At 55.2% G+C, this 12170-nt stretch overlaps 1 protein-coding gene across 4 annotated transcripts; it reads right to left on the bottom strand.

Annotated features, from left to right (window-relative positions):
• Positions 1-6174, bottom strand: VRTN (vertebrae development associated). Of its 4 annotated transcripts, none has more exons than XM_061463580.1 (2): positions 5955-6174; positions 1-2979 (listed from the first exon to the last, which is right to left on the bottom strand). In XM_061463580.1, the coding sequence occupies exon 2, from the start codon at positions 2976-2978 to the stop codon at positions 954-956; it is 2025 nt and encodes a 674-aa protein (XP_061319564.1). In that variant the 5' UTR covers position 2979; positions 5955-6174; the 3' UTR covers positions 1-953. The 4 variants fall into 4 exon arrangements, with proteins under 4 accessions (XP_061319564.1, XP_061319565.1, XP_061319567.1 ...); XM_061463581.1 differs by lacking the exon at positions 5955-6174 and adding an exon at positions 5083-5252; XM_061463583.1 differs by lacking the exon at positions 5955-6174 and adding an exon at positions 4204-4913.
• Positions 6175-12170: the final 5996 nt, after the last annotated feature.

The raw sequence follows: 12170 nt of genomic DNA, 5'->3' as shown, positions 1-12170 counted from the left end.
TAGGATTGGAAGAGTCTTTATTGCTTTGGTTTCTTACAAGTGAGATATATGCATCTAGCCTCACTGCAAGGACACACATTGTGTTCAGCTTGCAGCATGGTGAGGGGATGCAGGGACACTGGGTACACAAGGTTTGGTCTCTGTCTCCTCCCAGGCACCAGGAAGAGACCCTGAGAAAGTAAAGCAGCTGGCAGCTGTGAGAAAGTGAAGGACTGTGTGAAAGGTTATTGCTACAAGACCAGAAAGGCCAGGGACAGCTTGTCCAGAGCCTGCAAAGGACACCAGCTCCTAGCTTGGCTTTCCCAGCAGACAGACTTCAGTGGAGACACAAACTAGTCCCCTCCTCCATCAGCCTCTGCTCCTTCTAGGGAAGATCAAGACAGCCAGAGGCAAGTATTAAAAGCCAGGAAGCCAAGGTGGCATTGCTACAGACCCCAGGTGAAGCATTTTTTGTCCTTAGCTGGCTAGAACCCAATTCAAAGATGTTTCTCCCATAAAGCCAAGCACTTCCCACCCTTACATGCGGCTGAGCCAGCACAGTTCTGCTCACTGAAGGGATGCTGGGCACCTCCACACTCATCCTACACATCCATATTACTCATTTAAGCAAGTGCCTGGGGGAGAGAGACCCTCACATCCTCTGCCTCAAGAGGCCTAGCAGCATCCCATGACACTGGCACAGTACTGCCTCCCTTGCTCACCCTCCAAGCAAAGAGAGGACAACCCCCATTGCCCCTCTCCTTTGGGGCAGCTCAGTGCCTCCTCCTGTCTTTGGGAATGGGCACTGCGAGGATGCTCCCATACCTGATTGAACCACACAGAAAAGAAAGTCAGAGACTAGGAACAGAACAAAACCAAACCGGACCAAAAGTTACAGCAGGGCCCTAGCCCCAGTGCCCTACCAAAGGCATGTCAGCAGAGGAGCTGTGGCCAAGCCAGCTGGCAACCCACATTCAGGCATCCACGAGCGTCAGCCCATCATGCAGAGCACGCTTCCACATGTAATAGGTGGAACGGGCTGTGAGCGGGAAGCGGGCACTGAACTCCTTGTAGGTGGGGAAGGTCTTCGACTCAAAGCGCTGCTGCAGGAACAGCTTGGCCTGTGCCTTGAACTGGGCAGTGGCAATCACATCCATCACAAACATCCGGCTATTGGCTCTCTCCGACATGGCATAGCCTGAAATGGTGTTGTATGGCATGGCTGGAGCTGGCTTACCTACGTGTTTGGTGGCTACCTCCATGTGGCACTGGGGCTTAAGGCCTGGCTCTGTTCTTGGAGGTGCTAGGGAAGGCACACGGTTCAATGGCTGGCCGGAGCTGGTCCAGGGCAGGTCGTGCTGCCCGACAGCCTGGCAATTACTCTTCCAAAACCAGTAGGCTGTGGAGGAGAGAGACGGGTAGCGCAGGCGGTACTTGCAGAAGGGCAGACGCCATTGCTGGACCTGCCTCCTGGCCACACCTCGCAGCTGCCTTCTCCAGGACAGAGAGGGCTTGAGCTGCAGGAGACTCCTGGGTTCTGGCTGGTCTCCATTCAGCCTCTTCCTAATAGGCACACTGCTGGGCTTCAACGGCAGGAATGGCTTTCCCATATCTAGAGGCTTCTGGTTATCCAAGCGAGCCTGCAGAGGTTTGAAGTTGGGGTTCTCCTTGATGGCTTTTCTTCTCCAGTTGTAGTAAGTGGACCTGGAGATGCCAGGAAAGCTGCGCTTGAAGCACCGGTAAGGCACCAGAGTGTTCATGGAAATGCATTTCTCTAGATAGGATTTGGCTCCTTGCATGAAGATTCCTGCTTGGATGGGGTCTAGGGAAGGACTCGGTGATCTTAAGCTCCCCCGTGAATTTGCTGACTCATCCACATCAGCCTTTTTGGGGACATCCCTGTGAAGCTCCTGCAATGCATGGGCCTCAGCCAGAGTGGAGGCATCACCATTGACCATACTCTGCATCTCATGCTTCCAGGCGTAGTATGTGGATCGGGAGATTTCTGGAAACATTTGCCGGAAACGCTGGAGGGGGATTATATTGCCCTCCTGAAAGCAGGACTGGAGGAAGTGTTTAGCTGCAAACCTGGCAGCTGCTTTCTGGCGGTGCTCACGAGACTGGCGCTTCCAGCGGTAGAAGGTGCTCTTGGTAATGCTGTATCGGTCACGCAGGTTGGAGTAGGTGAGCTGGGGGTCACTGTTCAGCAGCTCAAGGGTCTTCATGGGCTGCACAGGAGGCTCTGGTGAAGGCACTGTGGGTTCTAGCTCTTCCAGGCCAACCACAGCCACAAAGTATTGTGCTTTGAAGACCTGCCGGGAGAGCTGCTGCCCTGACCACATGATGTGAAGTGTGGAGGTTCGCGGGCCACACTTCCTGGGTTGGATGAGCCGGTTGAAATAGGGCCGGATCTTCAAGTTGCTCATGGGGTAGATAGAGTAGATGTTACACTGCAGTACTGAGGCAAGGGCATAGACGTGCCACATGTTGGCAAAAGTGCCAGGAAAACAGGTAGCTTTGATATCAGCATCAAAGATGGCCTCCAGGATGGCCATAGGGAGACTGGTCATCTCTGGGGTCTCCTCAGTGCAGAGGGAGTATCGGGCAGCCTGCAGCATCACCTTGGAGTCAATCATGCCATTCAAGTAGTATTGCTTGTGTAGCAACATCTCCACCACTGTACGCACCTGCAGCTCCAGGCTGAGGCTGGGGTTGCCCCAGAGCAGCACGCTGGCTGCCTCAAAGAGGTGGTTCCCCTCACCCTTGCAAACCAGGGGTAGCATGTTACTTGGGGCATCCTCAGGATAGAGGCTCCTGGCCACCCGGTCAACCTCCAGCTCCTCCTGAAAATGCCTCCCACAATAGCCAGGCAGGGAGAAAGATGACAGGGTTCTCTCCGCCTCCAGCGCCGCACTGGTGAGGCCCTCCAGTCCAAAGCATTCGGTGGCTTCCTGCAGCTCCTGCAGCACAGACTGCACCAGCTGGTGCCGCTGGATCATCCTGAAGGATGGAAAAAAAAAAAAAAAAAAGTCACTGGAAATGAAGACAGTGCAAGCTCCAGACCAACTGGGACCTGGCGTCCAGGTCCAGCTCTTCCCCAAGGAAGAGGCAAGGAAAAGGATAGGGGAAAGGATGCTTCTCACCCCTCCACCCACACTTCCAGAGACAAAGGAGGAAGCCTGGGTCCCCACAGGCAGACCTGGGACAGGGACATGGGCTCAGCTTGCTCTCCAGTGACCTCCCGTGGGCAGCAGACAGAGCGCACAGCTTCCAAAGATACTGTCTAGGTGAAATTAAGGAGTGACTGCACCCACTGGGGTGGCAAGCCAGGTCACCTCCTACCCCTGCATACCTGGCTCTGCACCTCGCCTCCCCCCTACACCTGTCTCTCCCACCAGAAGCTCCATCCCTGTCGTTTTACTGTGCCGCTGCCAGCACCCAAAGAGAAGAGTTTGTCACCTCTGCAGAAAGACACCCGTGACAGAGGAACACTGCATGGGGGCACAGAGGGACCTGGCTCAAGGTGTTTAAGCCCAACAGAACAACAGACAAGGAGCTTGCCCCTTCCCTCAAAAAAGGGCACTGCATCCGCCCCCACTGCATGCACCAAAACTGCTGTCACAGAACCTGGGATGGGAGGAAGGGCCAGAGCCAGCCCAAGCCTCAGTTACTGCTGCTCGAGCTGACACTGGATGTCACTTGCTGCTCAGCAGACACACACCACCAGCCATAAAGAAGCCTCACAAGGATGGCTTCTCCTAGACAAGCTACCAGGCAGGAGACAACCCAAAAGCACAGCTGGAGCATGAGCACTGGGTGCATAATTCAGAGGCTGCACAGAGCCCTCTTCCCTGCCTGAGCCCATCCCACTCCCGTCCTCCCTCTCTCCACATGCCAGTTCCCACTCAGGCAATCCAGAAGCTCAAACCCGCATCCCACGCTTTGTCAGCTCTTTGACACCTACGTGGCTCTGCCCCCACCACTCGGGGAGCTTTCATGACAACAGCACAGTCCTTACCCCATGATCCAACTCCAGCAGCACAATTCTCCTCAGCACCCTTCCACCACCAGCCAGCCCACTCTCCTCTTGAGCCACTTCTCACAGGCACAACACTGCACTCAATCAGGGAGCCCAGTCTCCTATATTTTCTCCTAACGTTTTCACCCCAACACACAGGGCATCACTTTGCAGTCTACTCGATTCACATCCCAGCTGGAGCCTACCTTCTTACAACGCTTCACAGGTATCACTACGCACTCACAGCTCTGTGGAGAGACAAGGAGACAGCAGAGCCAGGCAGGAGAAGCAGCAGCAGCCCTGCAGTAAAACAGATGGCCCACCCGACTTCTCCCAGGTCTCAGACCTGCACTTTGCTGCAGATGTTATTATTGCCATAGCATCTACGGCCTCTGGCCATGACCAAACAGCAAATTAAATGAGGTGCCACAAAATCACACAGCCACATCCAGGCTACTTCACCACAGGGAGTCTGTGCTGCTGCTGCTGTCCCTTGCCTTTAGTCAGGCCACAGCTACTCATCAAATCACCTCTCTTCCCATGTCCCTGACTCCTCCAGAGTCTCCTTCGTGTTGGAGGCCAAGCCCTTCTTACAGCTGCTCCCACAGCTGTGGAGCATCAGGTATCAGAGACAACAAACATAGCAGAATGGACACAGCTGTGATGCAGGGGAGATAAACTTGTCCTAAAATCCTGGTCTGAGCAAGTATGAAGTTGTCACTTCAGGTCATGTCTGTATTGTTGTCCCTTAGGAGTTCACAGAAATTTATAGAAGTTTATAGCAACTCTGACTAAGCCCATAGTAAGCAACATGTGCTAGAGGAGCTGAAGCAAAGGCATTCCTCAGGAAAGCTGCAAGGCTTGCAGAGCCCAAGTCCTCCTTCATGGCCTGCCAAACCCTTTTGGAGCCAGCCACCTCACCCTGCAGCAGTCACTGCCTCCCCTTTCAGTCCCTGCAGCCCAGCTGAGCACTGTGAAGGCAAGACAAGCTTTGCTTTTAGTTGCTGATAAAGGAGGTTTTACCTAACCTTGCTGCTTTTGCATTGTAACAGATAAGCAAACACTTGCAGATCACGTTCCCTCACCTGAACTGATGGTCTGGTGGCATCCAGTAGTGCAAGTTCCCCCAGACGGAGCCAAAAACGCTCCCGCCAGCAGGAATCCGGGACACTTCAGCCCCAGCTGCCCGGGAATGCTGCTGCTTTACAGGAGCAGGAGTGTCCATGTATCACAGCCCAGATGGGCTCGGTGCCTCACTTCCCAGCCCCAGCTGCTCGCTCAGGTCATCCCAACAGTAAAGGCTCTGGAGGAGGTGTGAACCACCATAACCACACAACAGAAGCACTGAAGTGGCAGTCTCCAGGAGCTGTCTAGGCTAGAAATATCACCGTACCAGAAATCCCAGGAGGGTTCTGGTGGGTGAGCAGGACTGCCAGCCCAGGCAGCAGGAGAAGCCTGCTCCATCTGCCACCACCCACATCTCCACCGAAGCCCAGACACGGGGGAACCCTCTCCTGGAGGGAGAAAAGCCACAGACCCTCCTTTAACCCAGGCCGAAGCTCAGCCTCGTTCCGATCGTCTCTCGGGCAAGGCACGGACAACTCGAGGGCGAGCGGTACCTGACAGCAGCCTCCAGCCCCGTCCTCCCATGAGCGCTCCCGCCGCCCACCCCGCGGCCGCTCACGCCTCTCCCGACCGCGGCCCCCTCCCGGGGACGGGGACAGCCCCGGATGGGAGCACGGGCGGCCGCTCACCTCTCCCGACAGACAAAAAGGCGAACAGCCCCGCGGTGGGGGGAGAGAGAGGTCTCCGGTGCCCAGGCAGCTGCCGAGCAGGGACCGAGGGCAGGGCGGGTCAGGGCGCCCGCCCGCCTGGGGAAGTGCCCGCCACGGCGAGGGAGCCCACGGGGTCAAGGAGCCGCAGCCCCGAGTGGCGCCCTGTCCAGCCCCACACTCACCTGGCTCCGCGGGTCGGGTCGCGCCCTGGGCCGCCCCACACCTTTAAGGGCGGCGGCAGGAAGCGGCACGGAGCCGCCACCGCCCCGGTGCCAGCCCCGCAGTGACCCTCGGGAGCGGGCGGCCGCGTGCGGCGCCGGGCCGAGCCGGGCCGGGCCGCCCCTCCCCGCCTGCCCCCTTCCTCCCCTCCCCCGCCAGGAAGCGGGCCATCCCCGCGGCCCCGGCCCAGATGAAAGCGGAGCGGGCCGGGGGTCACTTCCAAAGCTAAAGTGATAATGGCCATTGTCCTGCCGCCGCCGCGCTTAAAGGGCCCGCCGCCCTGCCCCGCTGCGCCCCGTGCTCCCCGGCACCCTGCCGCCCCACAGCATTCTCTTGCCCCGTACCCTGGCCGGGCCCGCAGTGACCGAGCCCACTGGGGCTGCGGGGTGGGATCTGGTTGCCTGCTCGGGGCACCCCTCATGTCCCGAGGGAGAGCAGGCAGCTCCCAAGTGAGTGCCACTGCGGCCCCCGGGGTTGGCACAGCCCATGTCTGTGTCTACCCCCTTGCCCACTCGCTCCTGCCAAGGCCATGGTCCTTCCTCCATGATGCTAGCTAGGAGATAAATTAGCCTTTCCTCTGCCCTCCCTAAGTGGCGCCCATCCTTTCCCTGGCAAGGCAAGGCTGGTGGGACTCACAGGCTTCTAGGGCTGATGAAACTCATCTGTGCTGCCCTTCAAGTGACAGCAGCTGGGTAGCCTCATCGACAGGCCTGAATCCGCCTGCCTGTACCTGGGCCCTCTGTGGAAGAGCCTTCCACCCTGCTATCTCTGCCCCGCTGCCTCCCCAGCCTAATCCCAGGCTGAGATTCCCTGTCCTTAACTCCTGCTCATACAATGGGTTCATCCTGTCCCTCGATCATCACATGAGGCTGTGCAAACAAGGCCGCATGCCAGGCACCTCGCTCCAGTATCACTGAACTGCCAATGCCAGCTCCACCCCACATCATCCTCACAAGTCCAGAACCCCTAGAGATTCATCCAGGACCTACCTCACCTCAAGCTACACCACCCCAAAACGGGGCTCTGAGGAGCCCATCTGTTCTTGGTTGTGAGAGCTGGGTGTGTTTTAATGTTGGGGGGCACAACTTGGTCAACAGGGAAGAGCTGGGCTCTTCACCAACTGGTCTCAGTACTTCATGTTCCTTTTGTTGTGTAGCTCTGGTTGCAGACAGCATCTGTTTTTTTTTTAACTCCGCTTACCCTTAGGGACCAGTCTGAGACTCACCACAATCCCTCAACCCAGGAAGGGGCGCAAAGTAGCTCCTGATGTCAAAGATGGCAAGGCCTTCCTTCACTACATGCCACTACCTGTGGGGAACCTGTGTGGTACTCATTTCTGCTGCAGCGTCTGGCAATGAGAGGGCAGGAGGACTTGTGGAGACACCACATACAGGCTTCTTGTGCAATTCAGGGAGAAATCTAAACATGGACTTTTCACAGAGGGGAAATGCGTCCAGTTCTCTTTCCTGCTACCCTCCCTTCCATGTTAGGTTGGGAGCAAGCATCACAGCACACATCAAGGCACACCTTCCATTTTTCCTATCTCCCCCACAAGCACACACCCCAGAGCATTTTTCCCCACTTTTCTTCTTTCACATCTGAGACCAGGGGCGAAGGGGGAGGCTGGGTGAGGAGGGTTTGACAGCCGGATGGGCTCTCTGGAAGTTGTGGACTGGCTACTTGTGAGTTCATCCTGCCTCAGTTAGGAGACACCAGCCCAGCTGACACTGAACCCCAGCCTTCCGTGCTCACAGGGGTCACTCTCACTGGACACAGAAAAGCTACAGTGCAAGGAAAAGAGACCTAAACCATCTCATAGTGAGCTTTTTACCTCCTCAGGCAATCTTTGTATCTCAAAAGCCAGCTCCACTCTATAAATCTAGCCAGTCCTGGATCTTTTCCCCAGCAGGCTGGTGTACATATCCACAGCTGCTGAGCTCCCCTTCTCATCCTTCATCCTTTTAACTTCTTTGGTTGCAAATGCAAAGCAGTGCTCACAGGGCAGTGAGACACTGGCAAATGCCAGAGTCAGCAGGGTCAGTGATTAACATAGGAGCTGGAAAACACACAAAGAGACAGCCTGGGTAGTTCTGTTATGCAGATGACTGCACACACCGGCTTCCAGCATATAAACAAGTAGTTAGCATTTTTATGTTCCTTGGAGGAGTTCAGTGGGGGACCAGAGTGCTCCCTGATTTGGTGCAGGATGCTTCAGCATGACTGTAGGCAATGGAGACCTTTGCAGTTTAGCTCTGGCTAAACTGCCTGTTGTGCTTTATCCTGCCTGCTGCAGCCCCATCCTCTCTCAGACAAGGGCTAGAGCAAAGGTACAGAGATCGGGGCTGCACATGGTCTCAAGGTACCGTGTTTCCAGCCGTGCTGGAAGGCAGGTTCTACTGCTCCAAGTTTGGGCAGGGAGTCTTCTCCCAGAGTAAGAGCAACCTCCATGCTCAGCAGATAAAACTCTTGTTGGTTTGAACCTCATGAGGAAGGGTGTCCCAAGGACAAGGTGCTGGGTTCTTGTATAAGGTATGGCTTCCTCTAGCTCTATCACTGGAATGTGACAATCCAGACAGTGCCAAATGTGGAGACAATGTTCAAACACTCAGTTGTCCCCCCCAGCAGGAAATCTCCCCAGTCCCACCTCCTTTCCCACCCAGGGGAGCTCCAGGAGCAGAGGGGGTCAGAGCACCCTACCCACTGCAGCACTGTCCATGACTGTACTAGAAGAGACCATTCAGATAGGATGGAGTATAGCTGAAGTACCTGGGGCAGCCAAATACCATTCAAGGCAGGTCAGACTGTGGACCGGTTGCCAAAACCACCTCTGGAAATGGAACTGGTTGAGCCAAACCACTCTATGATCCATAATCTATGGTCTATATTTGATATGTTCATTCCTTTAAAGCCATTTCTGGTGCTCTGGCTTCTGGTTTTCCCATCTTTCTCTCTCCAGAGCACTGAGGAGTCCCAATCCAGGCACTATTACCCCTCTGGGGAATCAGGGGAGCTGGGATTGCTGGCAGGACTGAGAGCATGGAGGCTTCCAGGAGGGTTCTAAGTGTCCTAAGTGTCTGCTGTCTTGGCTGAGTTTCTCCCTTGTGCCTTGCATTGCTCCACAAGGAAAAAGCAGTGAGCAGAGCTTGCAGCCTGAGTTGGCAACAGAAAAAGGGTTGCTGAAGCTGCAGTCTGCCCACCAGTGTTTGGGAAAAGGAAGGTCAAGTTGTTCTGGTGTGACTGTGCCCAACAGGGACATTGAAAACATGGACTTTGCCTCAATATTTGTAGTAACTTGTTCAAACTGAGTGACCTAAGTCTTGTTTTGTCTGGTACTTCTCATTCCCACCCCTGAAACCATCTCTGAGCCCACTGCCTTACACCTGTGCTGGAGCCCTGGAAGGGATGCTCAGATAGACAGGCTACTGAGCTCCGCAGAAAGGTCCTGTGAGGCACCCTCCTGCCTGTGCATGCCCCAGAATCATGATGGGCATCAGCAGACAGATGATTTTGTTCAGTTCTGCTCACATCACTCTGAGAGGGAGAGTGACAAACTACAGGGAGTTTTCAGCCAGGCTCAACAGAGCTGGAGTGATTGAATTATAGGAGATGATGCAAGGAGTAAAATCTATTTAGCTGTGCTGAAGTGAGAACTGGTGGGCAGGGACATCCAAGTCCATCATCCTCAGCAAGTGAGAGCAGTTGACAGAGGTGACTTCAGCTGTGTGATAGGGAGGACAGAGGAATAACACAGAGGAATGAAGAATATGGCCTGAACTTTAGGACAGTTTGGTGGCAAGGCCCAGACAGGAGTTTAATTTCTCAACGAAAGTGGGGAGCTGGCCAGGCCACTAGGTCCCATGTTGGACAAGATATCGGAGGCTCCTAAGACTCTTCCACACCCTATCACCCTCTTCCTCTCAGTGACTCAAAGGGGTTGTTCCCTTTCCTCCAGCACCCCTCAGTGCCACCTCCTTCCCATTCTGTAGAGAACACCAAGGGCCCCCATTGCAGTTCTCTCTGTGACTTAAGATCCCTCCTGGTGGGACCAAGTGACCTCAGTGCTGTCTCCCTGTCCCTCTTCTAATGGTGGCTGCCTCCCAGTTCATCTTAGAATAGAATAGTTGGGGTTGAAATGACCTTAAAATCATTGAGTTCCAACCTGGGTGATGTTCAGGACTAACCAGTGTAATGCACACGAGGGCCAGGTCTGCTCGCCCCCTGCCCTGGGGTAGTGGAGTGTGACAGTAGATCCCATCTCCAACTCTCCTCTGCTCGGCTCAGCGCTCTTTCCCCATTTGGCTTCTGTCCAGCTGGGTTCCCTCTTCCTTCTGGCTCTGTGAGATTGGAGGGAAGGTTTGAACTTGGTGTTGGCACTGTGCCCTTGCTCCCCAAGGTTCCCTGATGCTCCCAGGCACAAGGGTGGGAATTAAATGGGAAGCACCAAGTGCAATACCACAGTGCCAGGCGAGGACCAGGAGTGTTGGCCACGTTCTGGGGTCCTGCCCATAGGTGGGAGAGGTGGGTGAGAGCTGGGAACTGCAGGAGATTCAAAGTCAAGATCAAAGCATTTCCCTCTGAAGCCCTAACACTCTCCTTCCCTCCCACTTGCACATGAAAGCACTCTGCCCTCAGCAGGCTCTCCGCTGGGGATGGTGGGTGGAGGAGGGGGCTGCTTTCCCTCTTGCTTTTCCTGTGTCACTAATAACTCTTCCCAGAGGTGAAGTGGTGAAAATCCTTCCACCCCTCCTCCCCAACGACTGCTCCTTGCCCAGATCCAAAGGGCCTGGAGCTGTTTCAATGACTGTGAGTTCATGACAGACCTGGCTTCTTTGGGGTGTCACCAGTTGATGCCAGCACCCAGCACCAGGGACATGCAGTGAGCAAAGCCTTTGAAGTGTACAGTAGAAAGACAGTGTGAGAAGCAAAGCACGAGGAAGGAGGATTGAAAAGAAAGAGCAGTTTGGCCCTCAGGAGGGGGAAAGACTAATTAAGGCACAGAGCATGGAGGAGGAAACAGCAGAATCATTAAGATATCACAGCAGGAGCTGGTGATGCATGTGGCTCCATGGAGGTTTAAGCCACACTAAGCCTGGCCTCTGCTGTTCGCTCCCTCTTGGTTCTCCATTCCCACCCTCCACTGGGGTGGTACAAGAGTGTGGGGGGCTCTGTCAGTCAGTTCAGGTTGCTGGTCCAGCTGAAAATGAGTTGGTTTAGATCATACCTTAATACAGACAGAGCTGAAACTCAGGAGTCTCCATTACCCCTTCCTTACTGATGATCACAGCTTGCAGGTGATCCCAAACAGAAGAAGACGCAAGATACAATAAGGACAGACTGGAGATTGGAAGCATGGGCAGGAAATGGCGGATTCAGTTTTGGAAAGCCCGGGAAGGTGACACTTGTCTGTCAGTGTTTCATTACACAACATCGCACAGAGCCAGCAGCATTAAGAAAGAGCCAGGATGGGAAACCCGAGGGAAAGCAAGCTGCAGAGTCAAGGCTGCTGTTCTGAATTTCTTTTGGTGGTTACGGCAGCTGCTGCTTGTTTCAGAGAGCACCCAGGGCTGCTGACCCCCACAGGCACGACAAGGTGGGTTTGCCAGGCTGTTCCCTACATTCCAGCTGGAGGCCAGTGGATAAAGAGGGACCACAGGGAAATGGCAGCACAGGGGGAACGGGGACTGCAGGAGGCAGGAGCTGGGAGCATCCGGATGGGGCTTTCCCCACCGGTCCCGGGCAGGGGGAAAACGCATGGGGCAGCAGGCAGGGGAGGATGGGGGATGGAGTGTTTCACACCTAGCAAGCTGTAGCAGATGGCCCGGGGTTAAACGCCCAAGGAATCAACTTGCACTGCCACAGAGCCGGGACTCAGCAAGGCATGCCCTGCTCTCTCTTCTCTGGACCCACGGCAGCCTGTTCAGTGACGGGTTAGTAATACAGGGGTGGTTTCTCTTGGGTCTGTAGCTAGTCAGGGAGCTGAGATATGGCCCTGCAGTGTAAACAGAGCCATAAACCCCTGCTCAAGCTGTGATTCCCCAGTCCTTCCCCAAGCCCTGCCCCCAGGCACACTCTGAAACGGCCACGGTGTTTGCTGGAGGAGAAACGTGAGAAGGAGAGCCGGAGTGCTGTAAAAGATGTAAATGCTGCTGTGCGAGAGCGGCTCCGAGTGTCTAGGACAC

The sequence above is a fragment of the Pezoporus flaviventris genome, unplaced genomic scaffold (genome assembly GCF_033815535.1).
Source record: "Pezoporus flaviventris isolate CSIRO_AGI_PZ_B2104156 unplaced genomic scaffold, CSIRO_AGI_Pfla_v1 ptg000036l, whole genome shotgun sequence".
Lineage (NCBI taxonomy): Eukaryota > Metazoa > Chordata > Aves > Psittaciformes > Psittacidae > Pezoporus > Pezoporus flaviventris.
Note: the sequence above shows the minus strand (reverse complement) of the source record. Positions and strands in the feature narration are given on the sequence as shown.